The 26,718-nt window shown below is 37.0% G+C and overlaps 1 protein-coding gene across 1 annotated transcript; it reads right to left on the bottom strand.

The window, feature by feature from the left end:
- Window positions 1-2,292: 2,292 nt before the first annotated feature.
- Window positions 2,293-25,248, bottom strand: NAA30 (N-alpha-acetyltransferase 30, NatC catalytic subunit). Its single transcript, XM_045900936.2, has 5 exons — window positions 24,878-25,248; window positions 23,830-24,607; window positions 18,697-18,820; window positions 16,839-16,894; window positions 2,293-8,517 (listed from the first exon to the last, which is right to left on the bottom strand). The coding sequence occupies exons 2-5, from the start codon at window positions 24,604-24,606 to the stop codon at window positions 8,380-8,382; spliced, it is 1,095 nt and encodes a 364-aa protein (XP_045756892.1). The 5' UTR covers window position 24,607; window positions 24,878-25,248; the 3' UTR covers window positions 2,293-8,379.
- Between the last annotated feature and the right edge of the window lie 1,470 nt (window positions 25,249-26,718).

Genomic DNA, 26,718 nt, shown 5'->3' with positions numbered 1-26,718 from the left:
ACCTATTAAACAGTTTAAGAGAGCACTGAAAGCTTATGCCGAATCCAACGGCTGAATTTAAATAATTTAGTAGAATTCATTAAAGTTCTAATTTTATCCACCAGAATTAAACATACTGGACTCTGTCCTCTCTGGGTTTCATCAAACACTGAGTGTGGTAGGAAGAAAACGAGATAGAGGAGACTCAAGAGGCCTGGGTTCGGGTCTCATCACTGCTGTGTGACCTCAGACAGAGGTGTCATTTAAGCACTTTGAGTATCGATTTTATCTTTCCAACTCAAAAGACCTTTTGAAAGATTGAAAGTCGGTGAAACTGCTTTGAAAACTGTAAGAAGGCAGCCTTGCCGGTATCCGACTTACTACCGCTATCACTCTGCCGCCCTCGCAGCACTGGAGAAAGAACATGAATCATAGGTCTCTCCACCTCAAGCTGAGGGGGTCACACCCCAGCAGCTCCAAGTATCCCGTATCAGGCCAGACCACAATGATCCTCTCCTCAGTAGGTTGTGCAAACACGTCCAGGTGTTCTGTGTCTCCAGTTAGGTGCTCTTTTAAACAAAAAGAAAATTGGACCCACTGGTTTGAGAGCCACAACTGTGCATGTAATTCACACTCTATATGCATTTAGTGTAAACTACAGTACAAAGAAAGAGTCTCGGGCGCCTGGGTGGCTCAGTTGGTTGGGCGGCTGCCTTCGGCTCAGGTCATGATCCTGGAGTCCTGGGATTGAGACCCGCATCGGGCTCCCTGCTCGGCAGGGAGTCTGCTTCTCCCTCTGACCTTCCTCCCTCTCATGCTCTCTGTCTCTCATTCTCTCTCAAATAAATAAAATCTTCAAAGAAAGAGTCTCCTGCTTTGATGCATTTCTGGCCATGTAGTTTGACTTCCTTATAAATTCTGATAATGACTGTGAATTTATCCTGAATTATTCCTCTACTGATCCCTTCTGACCACAGTATTGGGGTGTTTGATTATAAGGTGATCCTTATGCTTTCCCCACTTCATCTTCTTCCAAAAGAAAAAACAACAAAGACCCTGCATTCACTTGCTGAGCCATCTCCATTAAAATTTTCTGCCCATTTTACCACCCATTTTCTTTCCTGTTCACCCAAGTGTCTTTTCTGCCATGGTTTGTTGATTTTATTTCAAAAGCTTAACCCCTTCTCCTAAGAGTCATTCCTTTGTCACTGTTGGCAATTTCACCAGATTTATCAATTCCATTTTCCCCCCCAATAAACATCTGCGTCTTACTATGCCCACAGGAAAACACTAGGTAATGAGGATGCAAGACACAGCCCCTGCTTTCAACTTTACTCTGCTTTCCCACTTTTCCCCCCTTAATCATTTGTCTGTACCTCCAAATTTACCTACTTAGGGGTCTATTTTCCTTGTTAACAGAAATTTTTCATCCTCTTTGCAAAAGTGGCCTCCTCTGTATTCATTATATTTACCCTCCACTTTTTACACACCTCAATACTGCTATTAAAAACAATTTCCTAGAAATTGGAGCATTAATACTGGTTATATGATGATTAAGGATTACTGTGTGTGTGTAATGGTATTGTGGTTTTATTTAAAATGAGACCTTACCATTTGAGATAAGTACTGAAATATTTGTAGATAAGATACAATCTCTGGGATTTGTTTTGAAAAAAATGTGAGAAGGGATGGTGGGGAATGGATAGGGCCAGATTGGCCATGGGTGTTGGACCTAGTTAAGTACACAAAAAGATCATTATAGTCTTCTACCTATTTTAATATTCTCTACAATAAAAAGGCAAAAAGTTTTTTTTCTTCACTTGCTACAGTTTGGGCTACTCTCATAAGATCTAATATAATATTTAGATGACTTTCACTGTTTATATGGTTCTACAAAACCCAATGCCAAAATACAAAATTACTATATACTAATATGGCATGTATATTAACAATAGATATACCAATATTAAATGCCAATAATAAATTATCATTTATTCTTTACTGTGCAGTAAGCTACTAGGAATTGTTAAGGTAACTTATATAAATCATCTCATTTTTTCTTCAGAATATGCCTTTCAGGTAGTAATCACTAAAGGCTCAGAGAGGTTAAGAAACTTGCCCCATAAGGATGGAAATAAACACTTTAAATAAATGTTATCAGTTCCAAATATGAATAATTATTCCCACAATAACTCAAACACAATGTTCACATTCATATTGATGTAATTCATTTCCAAATTATCATAAGCTATTAAGTAGACTTGGCCAAAGACAAGGTTGAAATCAGTTTACATTTACCTAGTTAATACTTGATGGACTTAACAAATTTTATTTGCATTCACAGTAGAATCAAGTATAATGCTAGCTGACTATGCAGAGTCACTGTTTACAGCCACAGTTGGAGGGAGGGAGATAGCAAAGTTTAAAGGCAGCAGGTTTAGCCCCCTTAAAAATAAGATCAATAGCCGTGTGCAATCATGGGAAATTTGGCCCTAAAGATAACAGCGATCAATCCCCTACATGTTAGGCCATTGAATCCTGAGTTCACATACACACACAATTTAGCAATTATATCTTATATTGGCTTTAAAAAGGTTCATGCAATTGTGGACTGAATGCAGCACAGTTCCTTAAAACTGTCATTACTTCCTTAATGGAACTAATGCATTCCTAAAAACATGTATTTTCACAAATTATTACCACTAGCTTTAACTAAAAAATTGAAGATATTGTTTTTTCTGGAAAGTATCTAAATCCCAGGAAATAAAACTTAAGAATGCCTGTATAAGGGGCAAAAAAAAAAAAAAATTTTTTTTTTCAGTTCGTGCAACCTGCTGGCTTTTAAAAAAGTGTTTCTTTGGCATGAAAGGAAAACATAGGAGACATACAAATCTTTGCAGTTGTAAATTAACAAATGAGGGTACATGCTTCCTGAACACAGATCTCACTAAATAAGATTATGTTTACTAAAAAAAGAAAGAAAACAAAACAAAAAAAACAACACCTCAGTCAAGGGGACCAGAAAAGGCTATAAAATGTTTTAAAGAAGTTTCAAATCGATTCACTGTTTAACAAATCCAGTAACAACGGTCTTTATACAATTTCTTTAAAAGCCAGGTCCTTCCCCTAGCATATGGTAAATTTTTATTTACAAAAACGTACATACAGATTCTCAGGAAATTGAGGTATTAGAAAACTGAGATATATTTTATACAGCAAAGAGGTAGTAATGAAAATCCATTAACTAAAAATGAGCTTATTTCTTAGCATTATAAAAACCTTACATTATAACCCCTGCATTGTTCACATTTTTTTTAGTATTAGATTTTGGCACTTTGGTGGTCTTTGTTATCCCTAGGTCTTTTCATATGACGATCAGACACTGATTGCTATCAAACAAACATACGCTTTGAGCTCTTTCCCCAGCAGTGGGAACAAACTGTACCAAGCCTGGCACTCCCCTTGGCCAGGTGTTTTTCAACCTCACTCCTGCCCTTTTGATGAGTTACACCAACCACATGACCAGCTAGAATCAAGAGTGACACACGACATGGCCAGAGAACACAGCAAAATCTTGTTCTCTCAGAAACAAAAACACTCGCCGCCTTTGCTTCAGCATGAATGATCTTCCAGAATTAAAGTACAAATACGATATACTTCTATGTTCCAGTTTGAACACTGGTAAAATGAGAAATGACCAATCTCATTTAGACATGAAATGACTTCAAATTCATCTACAATGAGAGATTATTAGGTTTAACTATGTAAAATATTTTAACACTAAAAAGACATGACAGTCTCATCAGAAACTAATTATTGCCACTTGAATCTGTGCATCTCTGCAACCCAGAAAATTTCCAAATAAAAACTTCAAGGGCGGCTTTTCTCAGAAGGGCTACATCACAATGGGGGTGGGAGAGAGGTGGTGTCAAATAACTGTATGGATGCAAAAGACAATCAACATGAACAGCGCAGCTGTTCCCTTGCTCAGAGATTTTTAATCCTGATGCTTCCATTTCATATTTCAGTAACTTGGTCGTCTTAAAAATCCTACTGAAAAAACACTTTCCTTAGTTACTACTGCTTAAATATTATCTAAAGCTATGCTGTCCAATACAGTAGCCACTAGCCACGTGACTACTTAAATTCCAATTAATTAAAATTAAAAATTCAGTTCTTCAATCATACTAGCTGTTGCTTCAAGGGCTCACCAGCTATATGTGACTAGTGGCTACCATACTGGAGAGCACAAAGAACATTTTTATTATTGTAAAAAGGGCCACTGGACAGCACTGATCTGAAAAAAAGTGCAGCGTGCTATATGCTCATGAGACTTCTCACCCTTTTAAAAGTTGTTTAGAAGTTACCACTCACTATATCGCTGGGCTACACATTAATAGTGATCTCTGTTCATAGGTGTCAAAGGATGCTATCAACTTTCCGATCATTATTTAGACAATTTATGAGGTATTCAGGAGTCCCATATAAGATTCAAGTAAAACATGAACTCAGCCATTTTTACTAACTATAAAAGAACAAAGTGAATACTGCATGGATGATGAAAGTAATTTAGTACTCACATTTAAAACATCTCTTTCTTCCACTAACATCCATAAATCTTTAAATATAAAAGCATACATAACTACCATTTAAAGCTCCTTACAAGAATGAGGCAAAAAGCCCAGATATTGCTCTATTTTACTTTGGTGTCTTAACAAGGGGGGAGAAACATTACTTAAGTACAAACAAAAAAGGTAGTAAATTAAAATAAAAACAGTCTTAGGAATAAATTGCTATGGGACAAGGACAAAAAACCAAGTTTTGGTTTTATACATGCAAAAATGCTCTCATTTGTATTGATATCTGATATCTGAGTTGACTAACTTTGAATATTTTTAGGAAAATCAAATTCATGCTGTTATTTTTAAATTTACTTTGTCAGAACACAAAGTAGATAACAATTATATATCACTTCTCCCAAATAATTCTTGGATGGGAGGCAGGAAGTGGAGAACTGAATGGATTGCTTGGTTTTTTTTCTTAGGTAAAAGCAGAACAACTCAATCATAAAATGCACACAGCTGTATCTAAAAGAAAAATGCAAACACAACTTAACCAACTTTATTTGACTGCATCTTATTTAGACATCTTGCACATTTCAAATCCCATTAAATCTCTCTCTCCAAAAGGATATGGGACAATAGAAGAAAATTATGCAGCAATATCCAGTCATCAAACAGCAGTCCAATATTTTGAGATACACGTGATACTTTATAGATACTCAACTCATATCTGACGTCAATATAATTTATGGTTATGTTTTTACAAACCTGAAAGCCCTGTAACATTATAGCACTCATTTTAGTGATGTCATGGTGCACTGAAAAGTAACTCTGATGCACTACCGATTTGCTTTTATCTATGCTCCCGGAAAGTGATGAACTTCATGATTTTTAGACACCATAATAAATATACACATCCAGTCTTATACATGTCAGCCAATACCATAACACAGGGCAAGGTAAAATTAAAACGTGACAAACAAAGTCCTTTACATAGATTTGTCAAGCAAGTAGGGAGGGTAATTTGGGGAAGAGGCAGAAAATATCAAAACCAATTTTTTAATAGTAATTTTTTCTTTTTTCTTTATTTATTTTGTTGGCTTCGACTTCAAAAACTACTGTCTGGTTTCTGATCTGTGGACTTCTCTAGAGTAGTTTCATCCTAAAGTAAGGGAAATTACAATCAGCCCACATATCAAAAATGATAGTATACCCGTTAGCTTCTTCAATACTAACATATATAGCTTCATGGTAGCATGTATAAAAATGTTCAGCAGTACCAACTGCCAAACCAGTGTCAGTGGATAGTACAGTCAGTCTTAAAGAGGCAGCACCCCGTTAAAAGAAAGTTGCACCAATTTTGCTCAGTTTTAGCCAAGTGAACTCACTCTATCAATTTTAACTGGGACTGTTTTAAGATCATATAAGAAAAATGAAAGCCCACTATCAAAAAGTAAATTAATGTACGATGCTACTTCAACTGGAATGGAGACTTAGTTTCGATGCTGGGTTATCAAGCTAGATATTAAAATTTTAGTCTACTTAAGTAAACAATTTTTGCATAACCAATGAAAGACATAAGGGAGACATCTATATTCAACATACACCAATTGAACAATACAGCAACCATCTGACTTTTTAGCCACATGTTATGGTCATGTTTACAAACACCCAGTCAGTTCAGCAAAACCTGGTCAATTCTGGGGCAAAAGGTCAGTAGAAATGGTTTCACTGACAACGTGCCAAAAACATAATGGTTGAAATGAAAATCCAGCATGTATCTACTTTGGAACTGTCCCCATCAGTGAGTCAAGCAACTGTATGTTCATCAACTATCATTACTCATGAATCAGCAAGTCAAATATAAAGTGGTGAGATAAAATTTGATAACTGTTTTAGCTCAGTTCCCTCCATATTAAAAATAACAGAAGCATCACTATGATTGGCATTCCTCTAAATGCTAGAGCCCAAATGACATTTGAGCAAAGACATACTCAAAATCGTCAGCTGGAAAGCTGAGTATTGTGTGATCATCACATTTTTAATGTAATCAGTACTCTGCCGATTAAACTTTCAAGAGCAACATAAAATGGAAAGAAAAAGTTGTCTTTAAAAATAAGGAACTATAAATGATCCCACCAGCAGGAAGATTTTATTTTCACCAAATCTGTGTACCATTATTTTAAAAGTACTTAATACCATGTTCACTTTCAAGACACTACACTGAGCAAGGAGCAGCTTTCCTTTTTAAAAAAAAAAAAAAAAAAAAAAAAGGCAACAAACTTTCCTGAAAGGGGGCTTTTACCAACTGTTAATGGAGGTAGGGTTTTAAAAAATACAGTAATTATAGCCATAAAATAAAATTCAAACCAAATCCTAGAGCAGAAGTAAAGCATATCCAAATTAAAGAAAAAACAACATAGAATCCTACAAAACATTTTTCACAGAGCATCAATTTTTTTTTTTTATGGGTACCTAGGTTTTCCAGTTAAATTATCCATCACAGGTTTCCTGACTCAATTGAAAGCAATTAACTTTAAAATTTGTTACACTGCACAGATTGGCCAAAATACAATGTAACTGAACATGGTAATAACTATTAAGAAAACCCATAGAACTCATTCCAAAAATTTTTTACAATTTTCCCTTTTGTTTTTTTGAGGACTAAGCAAAGCTTCCCCAAGAATTTGCTCAAATAAGTGAAAAGAAAATCAGTTTAAAATGGATACAATGCACCTTGAAATTTATTTCCAAGACCAAGAGCCAAAAGTGAAGCATTTTAAGAAACAGAAGCAATGTGAAATCCAAATCAAGTGGGAAAAGTTCCAACTGCTTTGTAAAAGCTGTCCTTCACAGCTTAGCGATAATTTTGATTAAATAAAATCATACCAATTTACATTAATTTTCTATTCTTTTCCAAAAATTCCCTCTCTCAAAAAAAAAAAAAAGTGCATCCAAAAACCCAGCAATTCCCGGCTCCATCAACTTTTCTCATCCCTTTTGAGTCATTTCTCAAAGATTTTCCAAGTAGATTCAACTTCTTACTGTAAGGAAAAAAGGGACTTTACAGTAAACCACTCTGTCACTCACCTGGCAAAAAGTATCCAAATTATAAAAATCTGAAATAATTTATTATCAAATTTAGAATTTAAATAAAAACAAAAGTTTGCTTGCAAAGACCTTAAAGAAAAGGAAAAGATAGCATGCATTCAAAAACTAGAGATGAAGACAAATATATTTATCTACACAGGCACTGGCAGACGCAATTTAATTGTTATCTTTACTCATTGTAAGACACACCCAACCCTACATAACATTTTTTTCATTCACTAATCACTGAGGTACCAATATTCAAGAATGGAAAAATTTAATATTAAAAAAATAAAACCTAAAATTGAAGCTTTTCCCCCACCCCCTTCAGAAAACGATGGCAGGTTTCATGTGAAATGTTAGTATAACTTGGAGATTTTTACAATCTACATTGGCTTTTTTAAGGAACAAAAATCATGTTCCACTTACTGGTTCTGTGACAAAATGATCACTGTGTAAATGACATTGTCAGCAGACTTTGCAAATGAACAAACAAATCTTGGCTATCAACTGGCACATCTTGCTGGTACCAAAAGAACTCTTTTAAGTTTAAAACAATCTCTTTTAATTCGGAACAAATGCGCCATGCCAAAGTGCAACAAATATTGTGCGACACTCAATGAGACACTGACAGATAAGAGCTGCATGGAAATTACTAAATCCACCTGCAAAGCAATTTTGTACAAATTGCATTGCATGCAAAGGTCGATTCTGCATGGTTGGAAAGTTGTTCCTTGATGTCAGTTTCTCAACGCAGCCACAATTTAAGTCGCAGTGCATCAACTCCATTTAAATAGTATCTGAACAGCCTCTTATCTCGAACAAAACCAAGATTTTCATAAAGTTTCAAAGCAGACTTATTCGTTATTTCTGTTTCCAAAACAACCTTCGAAAAGAGGAGAAAACTAAGTTACAATTTTATATATTTGAAATTAATTTTATAATTTCATAATTTGACAAATCACACATAAACATTTCAAATATTTAAGAAAAACATACCGTATTCTGTTTTAAAATTGATGGTGAAACAATAAATGTTAATGATGTACAGAAAGAACCCAGAAAAATGGTCACTGAAATTGTGATAGTAATTTTCTCTTGGGGCAAGGGGAGGTAGGAATGTGAACATTTTCTGTTCTATTGATTTTTTGTGATGTTTTGAAAGTTTTAGCAATGAGAATACATGTTTTATACTAAAACAAAGATGAATTGTTTCCCTGTGGAGAAAAATAGTGTGACAAAAAGACGAAGAAAAGGAAAAAATCAACAATAAAAACTCTGAAGAAAATTGACCAGTACTTGAAACTATTCAAATTGACCTCCGACTCCTATATTTTCATTAATTTGTCATCATTTATCCTGGCAACAATTACCATATTGTCTACAGTCTACATCAGAATCTGCAAATTATAGCTCTTGGGCCAAATGTGCCTACTGCCTGCTTCTGTAAATAAAGTTTTATTGGAACACAACCATGCCCATTTGTTTACATGCTGTCTAGGACTGCTTTCTCAACACAAGGAGCAGAGTTGAACAGCTGCACCAGAGATCTATAGTCTGCAAAGTCTAAAATATTTACTCATCTGACCCTTTGCTGATTTTAGACCAAAGGTACCCAAACATCAGTTAACTGGAGGGTTTGTTAAAACAGATTGCTGAGACCCCTCCTCCAGAGTTTCTGAGTAGATTTGGGATGGAGCCCAAGAATCTGTATTTTTAAAAAATTGCTAGTTGATGCTGATGCTGCTAGTTGGGAGACTACAGTCTGAGAACAAATGACTACATATTATGGACATCAACACTTAACAGAAGAACACATAAAGTATTGACTTCTGAGTCTTTTTTAATATTACTGAACCAATGGCCCTGACAATGAATAAATGATACTTTTTGGTATTGTGTGATTTCCTTTTTTAATTTGTTTCTACCTTCCTCTACCAAAACATCCTCTATCCCATCCTCACACCTTTTAGATACACAGCTCTATTTGCCTTTCTATTGATTCTCAACCTACCTCATTGAGAATTACCGACACAGTGAGCCACAGTTACTGCTGGGATATCATAACCCTCAGGTGTTTGAAGTGGGACAGAAAAAGCAAAGCATAATTAAAGTCCCAAGTAAAGCCTATGAGTCTCTTTGTTCTTTCTCAAGCTATCAAAATACCTGACAAGAATTCAAACGGATGTAAATAATAGGAAAAAGAATATACCTCAACTCAACCTATCCAAAACTGAACTCATGATCAACTTCTCCTCCACAATTCCGTATCTTAGTAACAAGATCTCCATCCTACCAATCCTTAAACCTGAAACCAAGAGTCATTGTTGAACTTCTTTCCTCTCACGCCCCCCTACAAATATCCAAGCACCGAGTATTTCAATTCTCTCTCTTAAATTTCTCAAATCGACCCTTTTCTTTCTATCCCTAATGATACCATTCTAGTCCAAGCTGCCATCAACTTCCACTGTAATTACAAGATCCTCCTAACTCAAAGGTCTCCATTCTCTTTAAGTAGAATGATGCTCTTGTTAACTCCCTGCTTAAAACCACTGACTCCCTTTTGTCCTCAAGATAAAGTCCACAATCTAAAAATAATCTAAAGAAACCTAAAAGGCCCATCAAAATATGGCCTCTACTTACCTTGCCAACTTCAGTTTAGGTATTCCCCTCCCCTTCCCCCAGCTCTCCATGATCAACACTGAACTTTCAGTTTCTGGAACCCACCATAATCTTTCCCACCTTAGACTTTTCACATAAGTTGTTTTCTCTGTCTGGAAGGATGCTCTTCCTGTCCTCCTTGCTTTTGGCCTTAGCTTGTCCCTTCCAGACTGGGTGAAGTATCCCTTTCTTTTATATTACCCCAAGAGCACTCTGCACTTCTCCTTATTCAACTCCATTCTCATTCAACATTTAATGACGGTGTCATCTCTCCTAGCTGATGCGCCCAACAAGGGCAGGGATCATGTGTACCTCCTTCATAGCCATTTCCTACGTACCTAACAAACTGCCTAACACATAGAAGGCTCTTAAATATTTGTAAATTATATACATCCTAAGCACCTTTCATTATATTACAGTTACATAAACATTAAACAAACAAAAGCATTACCAAACTTTTAAATGACCAAAGTACTGAAAGAAAAAGCATCATCTTAAAGCAACTGCCTACACAATTAACTCATTAAAGCAAATCACATGCTAAATGTGAACTTTTTAAAGATCTAAACACAAGCAATGAATAATTCAGGAGCAAGAGAAAATATTACTAAGAAGGGACATTTAAATAAATGTTGTACACAAGCAATGAATAATTCAGGAGCAAGAGAAAATATTACTAAGAAGGGACATTTAAATAAATGTTGTACACAAGCAATGAATAATTCAGGAGCAAGAGAAAATATTACTAAGAAGGGACATTTAAATAAATGTTGTACACAAGCAATGAATAATTCAGGAGCAAGAGAAAATATTACTAAGAAGGGACATTTAAATAAATGTTGTACAACAAATAAACTGGTTTAAGAATAAAAGTCAACAATTTTTCTCTGCTCTTAAAAAAAGGGAATTTATTTTTTAGTAATGTAGGTCATCTTCCAGTATGGGACACTACAGTCTGATCAATACAGGTTTCAATTTTGAACAATTCTCTTGCATAACTCCTAGAATTCTGTTTTAGGCCACCACCTAATTAAAGCTAAAATGTGTCAAAATAATTAACATGTGAAGCAATAAAGGTACAACAACTCAAAACTTGGAACTTGATTTCACAGAAAAAGGAGTGAAAGGTTCTTTTTAAGCTAGTATTTATTGAAGGCTTAATAAAATTGTAAAGCATTTTACATGCATTATGTCATTTTACCTGCATTTGTCATTATGTTATTTTCACAATAACCCTATGAAATAGATATGATTTTCTCCAATTTACAAAAGAATGAAACTCAAGGCCACCAGAACTGCAAAAACAGACCAGACTCCAAATCTGAACTACAGCTTAATAGTATCCACTCTTCTGTGCCTCCCCCTGATTGTTTCCCAGATTAAAACAAAGCAGCAAATGGGAGATCTAACCTACTTAAGACACAATGAAGGGATTCTAAGTCTGTTTGTTAATATTTGGCAACTGGAAATATTCAAGACACATCTGAAGCTAATTATGGCTACAAAAATACACACATAGGGTGTGGTAAAGAGTTGTATTCACGTTTGTTGGCATCCTAACAGATTAGTGAAATACAGCCCAATTATACAGAAATGGAATTACACAAAGGGCTAACCTTAGTTAAAATGAAAATATTCTCTCGGTACACTCACATTCTCTAAACAAAGAGATCATTTGACAAAATAGAAAATGTCAGAAAAAAAGTAACTACTTTTTAATACTTAATCATTCAAATTCTTATAATTAAAAGAGAATCTGGGTTTACAGTGAAAACTCAATATAAAACTATTCTTTTAGACCACATCATGGGAGTATTACATAGGAAGCCAAAGGATAATGAGGCTACTTTGGTCCCAAAGAAATCTGGCAAAGTAGAATTCTACTTAACAGAAAAAGGATTACTGTGAAGTTCCACAGACTCTCTTAGCAACAAACCATTGTCAGGATAAACCAAATGATTATAGTTTAGAAAGATTTTTTTAATATTGTAGGCTGGAACTGTTGGAGGGAGGCCAACTGTTCACTGCTAGAACCTAAGCACTAGCCTATCAACTGGCACCTCACAGACCTTCCATCAATACTACTGAACACCACTACTGCTCTTCATAACATTCCTTTAAGATCAGAATTACGATCATACTGCATAGACAAAGAGACAGACTATAAAAAGTTAAATGACTTGCCTACAATCACACAATTCTAAGTGACAGAAGATGGATCTAGAACCCAGGCTTCTCATAACCAGTTCTTTAATTAGGACAAACTACTCAACCAAAAGTCCTTACAGCTTAAATATCTCCATTTTACTCTTCTCTACCCAGCAGCCTCTGTCTCACAGCCAAAATATGTTTCCAGTGAAACTAAAAATGTTCAACATATAACTGTTAAACATATAAGGCTTTGTACATTATCATAAAATTCACCTTTGTACAATATCAAAAAAACATAAAAATACATGAGATGCATTTGTATATATCAAGATATTATATGCATTTTGTTAATATGTAACAGATTTATCATTGGTTATAATAAATTAGGCCACTGTTGGTAGGAATGTAAATTGGTACAGCCATCATGGAAATAGTTATGGAGGTTCCTCAAAAACTTAAAAATAGAACTACTATATGATCCAGCAATCCCACATTCTAGAAAACTTATTCATGCTATTTGTATGTATTTCTCTTACTATTCCCCTAATGTAATACACAAACCCAAGATGCTTGTCCTAGTAGCCACTACATGTTTGGCAGCCAGAACATGTGGGGGTGTAACCAAATCCAAGCCAGGTCAGCAACATGGGTAATGTATTTCTCATTCAAGAAACAACAAATCCACTTGTTTCTTTTTTTCATGCTATAACTTCTATAGAAGCTCCAAATATACAGAAAATTAAAAAAGATCTTTTAGTTAGGCTGTTTTAACATGTCTAATTCTGACATAAAACATTAGGAAAGTCATAGGTAAGGCAAAATGAAAATAACTATTAGATCAGGAGAGTATTTCATTATTATTTGAACAAAAACATCATCTACAGTTCAACTCTGTGATTACTAACTTTGGTTTAATATGATGTAAATTTATCTTAAAAATGACAATAGCAACCAAGAGCAATATAAACATGACTCAAGGTCACAAATTCTACAAACAGAATAGGAAGTAAAAATTGACTGGATGTGCATGGTAAGGCTTCACAGAGATTTCCAAATGTAACTCCGTACAGGTGCATAGAATTAAAAATCTCTTGAAGAATAAAAAAAAAATTAGCAGTACAACCTAAGTGGTGGAAAATGTAATTTAAATCCCTTTTCAAATGTCTTTCCAATAATTTGCCAAAATTCCTTAACACGTTAAGAGAAAAGAAGGTTGGCCTAACTTAAGTAAAATCACATGTTGGTTACTTTATAATTGGTTACTATATTCTTAGAAATTAAAATTTCAGTTTTCCTCAGAACACAATTATTATATACAAGACTGTTTTTACATATGATTTTGTTTTTACCAAAAGGTATTTTAACAACTGATGAACTCTGTAGATACTTTTTTTTTTAAATCTTACTATGTACAAAACAAGTAAAATGACTGCCATTCCTAGAAAGCTTACAGAAAGCTCAGAAGGAAAGACAAGTTTAACAATTATACAAGCTGAAATTCACAAGTCCATTAAAAAAAAAAGAGGTACAGATAAAATGCTGGAAGCACTGAACTAATTGTCAACAAATACTTAAGAACCATTGTACTCTATCACAAATGCCACACTAAGTACTAAGAATACGGCAGTAAACAAGAAAAGGAATCTCTGCTCCCTTAGCAGCTAAGGCACAGACTCTGAACAGCGGAGTAAATTTTACAAAAAGAGAAGCCAAGAAAGCCACAGAAGCCACACAAGTGATTCTGTCCAGAAGGATTAAGGAAAACTTTTAAAAAGTTATTGATATTTGTTTTGGACCTTAAAGACTGAGAAGTAGTTTAATAAGTAGAGGAGAACCAAGAAGCTACTAGGTCTAGCAAATACATCAGTGAGAAAGTAGTTACACTGGAGTCGAGGGGTAAGAAACCAAACCAAATGGGATGAAATGGTAATAAAAGGAAGTGGAACCAACAAAGACAAATTAACTTTCAAAAATTAGAAGGGAAAAGGGGATAGAATCGTGGCTTATACAGTTTAAAACATAAGGAAAGGGAGAGGAAAAGCCTTATAAAGAGTAAACAAAGGTTCTATCCCTTTATAGAGCAAAACCTTTATCTGAACAACGTGGGACACAATTTTTTTTAAAACATAGAAGAGTTCTCTAATCCAGAGGCAGAACTATTCAAACTGTAAAAAAAATCATACAAAAGAAGTAAGTCTTCGGAACTATCCCCATTTCAGGCTAAGAATAGGTAAAACTCTTTGCTTCAAAAGTAAGAAAAATAAATCAGAATTAGATTTTTAGGCCCACAATGAAAAGAGTATTTCTACCATAAAACGTGTCACTAATTTAGGATCTAACTATGAGACTAAAACAATATAACCCAAATCTCCATATCAATCCCCAGACCTTTTAAAGGAAAACCAATACGATATAAACATATTTGTTCTGTTAAGGTAAAGCACACTACCATGTCTCACGGGTAGTGACTAGGATAACTCACAAAAGGTATAACACCATTAAGGAACATAATACTCCCTGTTCGTAACATCCCTGCTCACTGGAAACCACTCTACTCAGTAGCAGTAGAGGATCAAAACATGGTCTTATCAACCCAAAGATTTCTCCAAACTGTTTGGCAACTTTTATGAAGCTTGACTTCTCCTCCTGATGAACTAAACCAGTGTGGCTACATAGAGACTTACACCCATCAACATATGCGGTCTAATCCTCTTCTGCAAATTTTAGTTACCAGACATTTAAATGATCAGGGTCACTGCATCTTTTACTTTGTGGTATTACATTAAAAGTTGTGAACCATGTAAGATCCTTCACTACATGTGAATTACCTTATTTGAAATAACACTGAACATCCTGAAATGCCAGGATGATTTCCTCTGTGCTGCCCAACATACCTGCAGGCCTTCTCAAACAACCACTATTTAGTGTAATCTGCCAGAATACAAACTAATGTGAACAAGAAGGGTGAGAATACTCTATGGTAAATCTCTGTATTCTGTCTTGGAAACATGTTCATGAGATACTGTTAAATAAAAAAAAGTAATTATTGCAGAATAATAACTATGGCTTCATTTGTGTAAAGAAAACGTATTACACAGCTTAGATGTGTGCTTAGAAATGGGAGGATACATATTTGAAGATGAAGAGTAGCTATAAGCGGAAAGAAGAATGAAGAGCTGCAGAGTGTGAGCATGGTGAATGAAGGGACTCTGTACCCTCAAATCACACATACACATCATGTTTAACGACTGTGTATACATTTTGTACAGAAAAAAAACCGTCTTAAAAAAAAAGTAATCAAAACAGGTTAGAGTCTTTTGAGGAAAAAATTACCTAATTTTAAGTATTTTGAGAACTCTCTAAGGCATAGTTGCCCTCCAATAATAAAGATAATTGTCACTTGTACGGTTCATAAAATTATTAACACAATACAACTTTGTTCCATCTCAGTCACCATTGCTGTATTAAAAACATCTATACTTCTCTAGTTCATACTTATTTCCTTCCACATCATATGACAGTAAATTTTAACATTCCCAATCATCACCATTAGTTACAGAGCACTCACTATGTGTACAGGACAGTGCTGTAGGCTACAAAGAAATTATAGCTGTGGTTAGGCTGTACAAACAGGCTAAAGAGAAAAGACACTCCTAGGTTAATACACAGACAGGTCTACATTTAAAAAGTGGTTGTAATTTTTTCTCCTCAGCCTTCTCATTATTTATTGCTGATTTTTTTTCAAACATGAAATGTCTTTCATATGAGCTGACAGTTGGCCCAAAGTTAAAAAAAAAAAATGTTATTTAGAGAGAAACCAAGGCCAATATGTAAGGAAATTGCAGTAAGATTATAATAAGAGCTACCTTAAGTGACTTTAACTGAACAAATCCTCTGAATACCAGTTCCTCTGAATACCAATTATTTACTGAAAATGTCTAAGATTTCACCTTTACATTTTGACAAAGAACAAATTTTAGCTCCCATTATCATCTTAAAATTGTTCTAGATCAAAATTCATGTGTTTTTGTTTTGTTTTTTTTTAAAGATTTTATTTATTTGACAGAGAGAGACAGCGAGAGCAGGAACACAAGCAGGGGGAGTGGGAGAGGGAGAAGCAGGCCTCCCGCCGAGCAGGGAGCCCGATGTGGGACTCGATCCCGGGACCCCAGGATCATGACCTGAGCTGAAGGCAGACGCTTAACGACTGAGCCACACAGGAACCCAAAATTCATGTGTTTTTAAAAGGAATATAATTTTCACCACAAGCAACAGTTATGTAATAGTTTGCAATGAAATTTGCCGTATAATTTATTATGGAATACTTATTTAAAAAAAAAAAACTGGTAGAATACAGACCACAGTAAAGGGTTTTAAACATTTAGAAAGACTTACCTCATCACAGTCTCCTTCAACCATGGCATATATAGCTTTCTTAACCAAGTTTGTACCTAGAACATAGATATGAGTATTAATGAAGGAAAATTTAGTTTCTTAAAGATACCTAAATTATCATATTCATACTAAGCACAGAAATATCAAATGCTGGATTTACCTTGAATGCAGATACACAGACTATCTTAAGTGAGAAAAAATTTAAACTGAGAGGCCAAAAGAACCTACACATGGCAATATAATAAAAAACCTATCTCCCTCCATAGGTATCCCTTTTTCTTAGGTGTAATTACTTGCTCCAAGTAGGAGTTTGTGCTGTTCTGTTTGAAGGTAAGAGAAAAGGGGAAAAAGAAAAAGGCAAGATATGGTACGGTCAGAGCAACCCAGGAAACCCTTGAACTAGCTGAAGTTACTAAAAGACTCTTGAGCGAATCTTGCCAAAGATTACACCAGAAACTGCTGTGACGCAGAGTGGGCCCAAGATACTGGGTTGGTTCCTACAAACCTTAGAGTGAGCCTGAGCATACTGAAGTCCAGCATTCCCAAATGATGCCAGTGGTGTCTCTGTAAATGTCTAGCAAAATGTATCCTAGTTTAGGGTCAGATACATCTGGTACATAAAAGGGAAAACAACTGCCAACTCTGATTTTAAGAAATCCAGATTCTGTAAGGAATCTCTTAATTTTCCAACCATGCACATGAGGAAGATCACATTACACGGGCCAAACAAAATGTCTGAGGGCTAAGATGCAGCCCTCAAGCCACCAGGTTCTGCCCTGTGAACTAGTCAGACAATTGCTAATCATTTGCCATGAGCCCTTATCAGCTCTTTTTAATGTGTCAAAAACTCAAACTTGGCTTATATAACAAGTCCAATCCATTAAAAACCTTAGTAGTAAACTCTTAACTCTAATAAGAAAGGTTGATTAAACCAAATGTATTAAGTCAACCTATTCATAATGATTTCTCATGACATCTCAGATTGTGTGAAACAGTCTTAAATCGGACAAAAACATTCGTATTAAAAAAAAAAAACTACAAGTGACAAAAAAACTGCTAGTAATTAAATACTGGTACAAGCATGAAATCTTTCACGAATTCTTACTGAGCTCCACTAGATCCCAGAATTGGACACGCTCAGACAAGTGCTTGATCCCCCATCCTGAACAAAAAGCCAGTAGGTCCTAGACACTAGGACAGTGGCTCTTAACCAGGCTTACATCACAGTCACCTGGGGAAGCTTCAGTCCTACTTTTAACAGGACAAACAAGATTCTCAGGAGGAGGGACCTAAGCATTTGTTTTTAAACCACCCAGTGATTCTAATGACCATTATAAATCACAAGTTTAAGATTAACTGAAAATGCCAGGAAAAGTAGACCCAAGAAAGAGATGAAATTGGGAATACTAAGAAACAATTCTTTCTCCTGGTTCTCCCTGATTTGTTAATATGTTTGAGGACTAGTACTAAATAATGGTAACAATTTCTCCATAATTTTGCCTTGAGGTCCACTTAAGCCAGGTATAGACAGCTCCTGGAGGGCTGTGATCAAGTGCCCCAGTAACGCTACTGAAAACGGCAGTATGTAGTATAACACAAATCATTTTGAATGTGATAAAAAAAAAATGTTTGGAGGTTAAAAACTGATCACCTGCTACTTGTTAGAAAGATAATTTCTCAAAGCATTAATAAACAAGTCATTTTAAGAACATTTTAAAAATATTTTGGAATAAAAACCTTAATTTTCTTCCCTTCGCTTCTTTCTCATTTCTACATATTTACATTTAAACCTTTTGCTTCAAAAAACAAAAATGAAAACAACTTATGCATTCTTTTAGTGACATAATATTTTCCTTACCAATGCCATTTCTCCTGTATTTGGAATCCACGGCTAACATGGCTATATAACCTCTGCGGAACATCTTTTTGTGCATATCCAACTTGCAAACGATGGCACCTACACACTCCTCCCCTACCATGGCCTTAAAAATAAACAAACAGTTATGAAGAATACATTGCCATCAGGTACTGCACAATTACCCAGGGAAACAGCAACCAACCACTGGTCACATTTTTGAGGAAGAAGAGATAAGAATTCCAGTAAGAGAGCAATCACAGAAGTTTCAGAAATCTAAATCCTAGAACTCCTTCAAATATTCCAGTTTTAAAATCGTTCAACGTTGTTTAGGGCATGAATTGCTTATGTTTATTATCAAAGCCTAGTGGGGAGGGGGGAAGCAAGATTCCCACAAAGCAAACATTCAAGTACTTTATAAGAGGTGCTTATAATTATTTGCAATAAAGACCTACATGTTTAAGATTTGGAAAGGCGGAAATATATGAAAGTAATTTTTTTAAGAAAATGTCTATTCATTAGGATATGATAAAATATTGTGAAACTTGCTTATCAAAGTACTGTAAATTTAAACGTAATTCTAATAAAGTTTTGGTGAAAAACAAATGTAAGACATGATATTTATACATGAACAGTAGGGTTAGATTTTGATCAGGAAAAAAAAAATGTAAATGATTTTCAGAAAAAAGATTGCTTTTAAGGTATTCCTTGGATCCTACCCAAGGGGTTTTTTTAGTGAACGACCATGAAGACTAGATATACAATAGTCTCATTTTTAGGACACTCCTGACACTATCATTCTCATAAAGCTCAGAGAGTATCTAGAACTTAAAATCAGAGTTTCATATTATACTAAAAGCTTTAATATAACTTTATAGAATTATTTTAATAAAAATGTCTGTCTTTCCAGAGTATTAAAGGTTACATGTTGAATAAATGCTAATCATCCCCCATTTTCATTAAGATTTCCAGTGTTACCATTAAAAATGTTTTTCAAAAGTTCTGTCACTCATGAAAAGTTCTAATAATACTGTATTCTGGTAAATATCAATAGGGCAATACTCCAATAATTTAATAATGTGTCAGCTCGCTAGAAATATGTGTTTGCTATAAAGAGCACTCATTAAAAAAATAGGAAAACTTCAAATTATCTCTTAATAAAATTAAATTTTTAGAAGAAACTATTTCAGCAACAAAAACCAGGAATTGGGTTAAAAAATTAAAAAGCCCTCATTCTGTAAAATGATTAAAAAGTCCTTTTTTAATTGTGGAGAAATCTTGTAGGCAAGGTAATTCTAATCCATTTCACACAAACCTGAACTAGGGCAGAAAAATCTTTTTGATGGGATATTAAATTCAACAATTCACACTAATGCATTTCTGCTTTATCACACAATCCAAAACTATTTTGAACCAATAAACCTCTAAAATTGCTATTTCCATTTTCATTCACAATAAATCAATCTGGTTCTATCAAAATTCTTTTGAAAACTAAAATTTCTTTCTGAAATAAGACCTGAAAAATACACAAAAGTTGGCTGGCTGAACAACTCTGACAGCATTTTTCTGATTTGAAAGTAACTCACCTCAAATATATGTATGTGGTTGTGTGTGTGTACATGTTTGAACTAATGGTACATTAAAATACTTTTTGACCTGATCTCTTAAGTTAGGGAAAAACAGAAACCTACATAAATCTAGGATACAAAACTGTAGGACAGCTACACTTCACAGTTAGTAAACCATCCAAAAGAAGTTTCTTCAAAATCAGAACCTCTAGACATAATACAATTGGACAAGACTTTCAAATTGGATAGGAATTTCAAACAAATCTTCGTCCTTTGACCAAGGAAGTAATAGGCAAACGAAGTATTATATCAGTTCACACTTGGACTAGATTGACTTCTTCCTAATTAAGAATTTGTAGGAGCAAAAATCAAGTGGTACGAATCAGTAAAAAAATAAAAGCCCAGTTTACAATATACTATTACTAATAAGATGTTGGTAGTGAGGAAGGCCTATGCTGTTTTTTTTTTCTGATAAATTGCTGATGGATATACACTTATAAGAATCACTAAACTATTTGTCAATTTTTCCAAATAAAAGCTTTGCACATATATTTGGAACTCATACTATCAAATGTGTTCTTTTTTCAAGGATGGGAACTGAAAAATTCCTGGCAAGATTAAGACTTAACTCTACAAGGCCAAATGCCTGTCAATCTATAAAAGTTGAAAAATTCAAGTTGTGTGAAATAGAAATTCCCAAATTCCAGAATGCTATACATGGGAAAACAGAGGAAGCCAGAAAGTTAAATTTAGAATAAACAGACTAGAATACATCACTGGTAATAAGTTTAAGAAGTTCAAAAAGACACCAACAGCTGAAAATACCATGAACTCAAAAGAGGTAGAGCTAAATTAGTTAAGAGTAGAGTAATTCACGGTGTCTCCCATTTGTCTGGTACTCTACTTTCACATGTTACAATTATTAGGAAGAATCGTAAGAAACTGTCATTTTTATTAGTCAGATATGGTCAAGTATTGGCAATTTTCTAAGGTTCAACCTCATACATTCCATTTGATCCATTACAGGTTATATGGAAACCAAAAACATTTTGGAGGTTTTCAATCTCTTCAGATTTTTCATGTTTGCAAGGACAACCGTCCCTTGATGAAGCATAACTTGGTAACACAATGATCTTCACTGTCAAGAGTATGTAATTTTTCAGGTTCTTATTTCCATAATAAGAGGTCAGGTAAAGTTCTAGTTTTACCTCTCTGCCACTGAATACCTGAAGCTTTTTTTTTTTTTTTTTAATAAGCTTTTATTTTTATGTAATCTCTACACCCAACTTGGGGCTCGAACTCACAACCTAGATCAAGAGTTGCATGTTACACTGACTGAGCCAGCCAGGCACTCCTAAGTATCTGAAGATTTAAATGGTTTTTTTTTTTTTTTTTTTAAGATTTTATTTATTTATTTGAGAGAGAGCATGAGAGAGGTGAGGGTCAGAGGGAGAAAGAGACTCCCTGCTGAGCAGGGAGCCCGATGCGGGACTCGATCCTGGGACTCCAGGATCATGACCTGAGCCGAAGGCAGTCGCTTAACCAACTGAGCCACGCAGGCGCCCCTAAGTATCTGAAGATTTAAACATTTTAAGTCACTTTGGTCCTTAATTTTTTTTGCATTAAAAAAAAAAGTAAAGTTGAGCTAGATTATATTTAAGATCCTTTACAGTTCTAAAATGATATGACTTAAAATAAACATACACACTTATATTTGTTTTAAATTAGTTCTTACAGGAAATTCAAATTTTTTAAATGCCAACATAAAGGCCCCAATTCTAAATGGCCTCTGATTAACTACTGTTTTATGTTCAATACCTCCAGATATATATTTGCACTAGTAAATCTTAGATGTCAACCACCTGTACATATCTCAATTTCCAGATATTCAGAATTTAATGTTAAACAAACCAGCTATTAAAGAGCTAAAGTACAAATCAGCTGGTGAACTGGAAGGAGTCTACGAAATATCAAAACTAAAATTTACTAAGTTTATCAGAGTCTAAAATGGCAGACAAGTTGAGAGAGGCCGAGGTAATAACAGAACCCAAAGCTGACTAAATATTACATATACAACTATTTTCTGTAATTAACAGAAATACATATACTATTTCAATTTAAGGTTTGACTCAAGTGTATGCTTTTGTGGGTAAACTTACAATTAAATCAATCATAAATTTTTAGCAATTACACTGGCATTTAATATGACATGTATAATAGTGCTATAAAATCACTTTCCCATATTCATTAGCATAGGCTTGTCTAAGAACTATTTTGATACAATGGTTAGAATCCTGGAAGTGCAGTTTTGTAAAATATAAGATAGTTCCCACAATTTAAACAGACATACTAAATTGAAGTTTAGCAAACTGAACATAGAAAACGACAGAACTACCATTATCTACAATATTGAAGTAGTATTTTCAGATTATCAACATATAGAATCAAAAAGATAGATTTCAAAGCACTGTCAAAACGTCTTGCAGGGATTTGCTAAGTGCAACTAAGTCAATGCTAAAACAATAAATATAGCAGTGCTCTCCCTTTACATATCATAAAATATTAAAAGCATGTTGCCTTTCCTCAGTGAAATTCAATGGAAACAAAATGCTTGTGAGGACACAGATATAAAGCATATACCTTCAGTTAATATTTAAGTGAAAGGTTTCATACAGACTAAAGTTGGTCAGTATTATTGGGAAGAAACTACCGGTACTGCCAATACTACATAAATTAAAAAACAAAAAACTATTTAGCTAGTTTCATAGCCAAATCTTTTTTGCTTACATATAAGTAAAAAAATTTTGTCAACTATAACTTTACACAGGCCAGTGTTACTACTAGTATTTAGGTATATCTATGACCAGTTTCTTAAAGAAAAAAATTAGGTGAGTAACAATTTCACACTTAGTTTCTTACATTCCACAAAAAGGTATTTTGCTCAAGTTTCAGGAGTCTTTCAGTCACCAGAAGTGTTAGTAGTGCCTTCTAAAATCTAGCACCAGCGTGTTTTCTGGTGCTACAACTGTTAACTGTCCTGTTGAAGTAAAAGGAAACAATCCCCATAATTACTTGAAAATAAGAAAATGCTTGTTAAGATTTAATTCTCCAATGTGGCCACAGCAAGTTTACTGACAGTCATGTTCACCAAAACATGTTTATGCATACACTCTTCCCTGATTACGGCTGTAATTGGGAGATTAATAAAGCCTGTATCCGAACAGAACCATGTTCAAATTAAATGATTGCAAAGTGCTTTGAGGATGAGGGAGGGTAATTAAAGACAGTTAAACATGACTATAAGCTAATATAAACAGGATCCAAGACCCCCAACATGCATCATACAGGCTTGTTGCATTTACATACCAACTTAAGCCAGATCAAGACGTCTTACCTTCCAAAGTTTCATTAAATAATTAGTAGTGCGTACACGCACTTTCCATCATGTAACATACTATGAAACGCAGGAGTATACACATCCACTGCCACTCTCAGCCCTCACACTCCCTGCCCTGCACGGCCTGGATCTCTCCGCGGGGTTCACCCTCTTTGCATTCCATCCACTTACCAAGAAGCACAGCTGTGGCCAGTTGTGGATAAAATATCTATAGGTATAAATGGAGTAGGGTTCAGACAGATCTTTGGTGATCAGTCTCATGATATCGGGCATTTGTAGCTCGGATTCATATCGGACATAACGTATCGTCCGATCCTCCCCAGGCTCAACCTCCCTGCCTGAGGGGCTTCTTAAACTGCAGCCGGCGGTCAGGGATGAAGACAGCAGCCGCACCTGCTCGTCTTCCTCCTCCTCCTCCTCCTGCTCGGTGCCCTCCGCCAGTCCATTGCGGGTCGCCGCAGGATCGCTCGCCGCCACTGCCTCTGCCGGGCTGGGGAGCGCAGTTCTTCCATTATTGGGGAGGCAGTGAGGGGGACTCTCGCCCGAGTGTACCCCAGCTCCTTTTGTTGCAGTCGCTCTGGGCCCCCCGTCGGGGGTGGCCGTGGTCGTGGCCGCCTCGGCCACGCTCAAAACCTTGCTCTTGAGGGAGGCGGCCGCCCGGAGGTGCCGCAGTTCGGGGCTGATCAATCCGTTGAGCTGCTGCTGCTCCTGCGGCGGCTGAGGGCAGCGGAGGCACGGATGCCCCTTGGCCGCCGCCGCCGCCGTCGCCTCGCCGCCCGCCGGGCTCCTGCCGCCGCCGCCTTCGTGCTCCTCGTCGTCCTCCTCGTCCTCGCTGCAGCAGGCGAGGGCGGCCCCCGCCGGGAAGGGACAGCGGGGCTCGGCCGCCGCCGAGGCCGGAGGTGCTGGTGGTGGGAGGAGGCTGCTAGGCCCAGGCGGTACCTCCGCCATCCTAGAGGCGACACAGACCGAGAGGGGAGGCCATGAGACCCGGCGGACAAGCGCGCAGCAGAGGGGGCGGCGGGCGGGCGGGGGGGGAACGGTGCAGGTGGGGGGGGAACAAAGGCAGAAACCGTCCCTCACGGAGCAGCCCCCCCAGTTCCGCGCCCCCCCCGCTCTTCAGCGCCGCCCAGCTGTTCAGCCGGCCACCGTCCCCGTCCGCCCGCAACCATCCGCTGGCCCTGTCACCCGCACCCCTCCCTGTCCCCTCCGCGCGGCTCACCCCGCACAGGTCCCCGCCGCCACTCCTCTTCCTCCTCAGCCGCTGCCGCCGCCTCCTTCGCCGCCGCGGCCGCCTCCACCACCGCCAAGGTTCACACTCAGCCGCCGTCGCCGTAAAGCGCCTCGGCTGTTACCCCGGGTAAAGTTTCCTAGGCCTGGCTTTACGACACTTCCCTGCCTGCCGGCTGCCGGGGCCAAGGGAAAGGGGCGTGGAAGGAGGTGACCTGCGGAGGGGCGGGGACGAAGGTGTCTCCTGTGGTCTCTGGGGGAGGCCGCGTGCTACTGGGTGGGGCTGTGGGGCCGGGAAGTTGCTGAGGGCTTTGGAGTCTCCGGCTCCCAGCCCACCGTCCTCGGCTTTGGAGCTCCTCAGCCCGCCGAGCTTACAACGCTGGGCCGCGGAGAGCTGGGCGGGACCGGCGCTCCCTGTTCCAAGCCCGCCGCCCCAACGGAGCGGCCGCGAAGCCCGCGGGCTGGTGGTCTGCCGACCCGGCCGCACACGAGTCCTCTAAAAATGCTCTTCCTCAGCTGTACTACGTTTGCCCTGACCCGGAGAGGGGCGGGGGAGGGAGGCAGAGGGGGGAGGGCGGTTACCTGCAGCCCTTAAAAAAGTGGGGCAAAACGGGAGAAAAATCGAAAGAGAGAGGGCGTTAAAAGCTGTTGAAAACTGGTTGCAGTGTGAGTTGTTTGATCAGTCTGCCCCTTTGAGACAAGAGAAGGTGGACAGGTAGTCCTCTTCCTCTCTCCTTACCCCCCTTCACCCCACCCAGGAATTTGGAAGTAAATGTGATTAAAAGGTGCTGGGCAGATACAAGCACGTCTGGGGAAGAGTTAGAGATGGTGGAATAGAGTGACAACGGCGAGAAAAGCCCATTCCTAAACTTGAGACACAAACTGTCACCGGGAAAGCGAAGTCCTGAACCTCTTCCTCACTTACTCCACCAAGTGGTCCGCCCAAGCGGATGCAAAAGGAATTGAACAGCCGCACGCACTTGAGCACGTGGCTTCGCTCTTTCCTCTCTAGTCCGCAAGTATTTCCAGCAGATCTCTTCTTGTAACTCTCCATCACACCGAGCACATTAAGCTTTTCGAAAACTGATTTGTAGAGCTAGTCATGTCAGCAGCAGATGGATGTTTTCAGAGACATAATTTTATGACTGATTATGTTTGCAACTTTCTGCCATGATAAACTCTAGAAAGTGGGATACACTGTAGCATAGCTATTAGATACAATTGTTAGGATCCTTGTCACCAAAGATAGTAAGGACAAACCTTCCATCTAGAAGTTCAATCTACAGTGATAAAAATAGTAATAATAAAATGTGTTACTATGTGCCAGGGATGGTTCTAAATATCTTACATGTATTTATTAACTCATTTATAGGTTTTATAAAAACTAATTTATAGATTTTTATAGAAATATTGACATTTGTGTACAAATAGAGATGTAGATGCTTATTTATTTTAGCCTTGTCTATAATTGGAAACAAGTCCAAACCGCCTAAGTGGAATGATTAAGGAATGATTAAAATAAGCTTATGATGCCTTAATACTATAGTTAATTATGTTATTGTTGAAATATTGAAATAGATTGAATATAATAGAATATATTGGTACACTTCAGGTTACTGTGATTGCATTGCAAAGTACCCCCACAACACAGTGGTATAAAACAACCATTTATTATGCCAACCGATTCTGTGGGTCAGGAATTCAGACCTCACAGCAGGAATGACTTTTCTCTGCTCCCTTTATGCATATGGCCTTAACTGGAAGGCTGAGAATTAGAATCATCTGAAAACTTTTCACTTTCATGTTGGTGGTTGATACTAGCTGGAGGCTGCA

This window comes from Mirounga angustirostris, unplaced genomic scaffold (assembly GCF_029215605.1).
Source record: "Mirounga angustirostris isolate CCGP_5_RB_7025 unplaced genomic scaffold, mMirAng1.0.hap1 SCAF_9, whole genome shotgun sequence".
In the NCBI taxonomy this organism is placed as follows: domain Eukaryota; kingdom Metazoa; phylum Chordata; class Mammalia; order Carnivora; family Phocidae; genus Mirounga; species Mirounga angustirostris.
The sequence above is the reverse complement of the archived record's forward strand: the minus strand, read 5'-3'. Positions and strand labels throughout refer to the sequence as shown.

Excerpts from the sequence above, each read along its gene's own strand:
- NAA30 (XM_045900936.2), bottom strand. The coding sequence starts at position 24,606 with ATGGCGGAGGTACCGCCTGGGCCTAGCAGCCTCCTCCCACCACCAGCA. Across the intron at positions 18,821-23,829 it reads GGCCACAGCTGTGCTTCTTG|GCCATGGTAGGGGAGGAGTG; the intron begins GTAAGTGGATGG and ends TTTATTTTTAAG. Across the intron at positions 8,518-16,838 it reads TTGAAGGAGACTGTGATGAG|GTTGTTTTGGAAACAGAAAT; the intron begins GTAAGTCTTTCT and ends CTCTTTTCGAAG.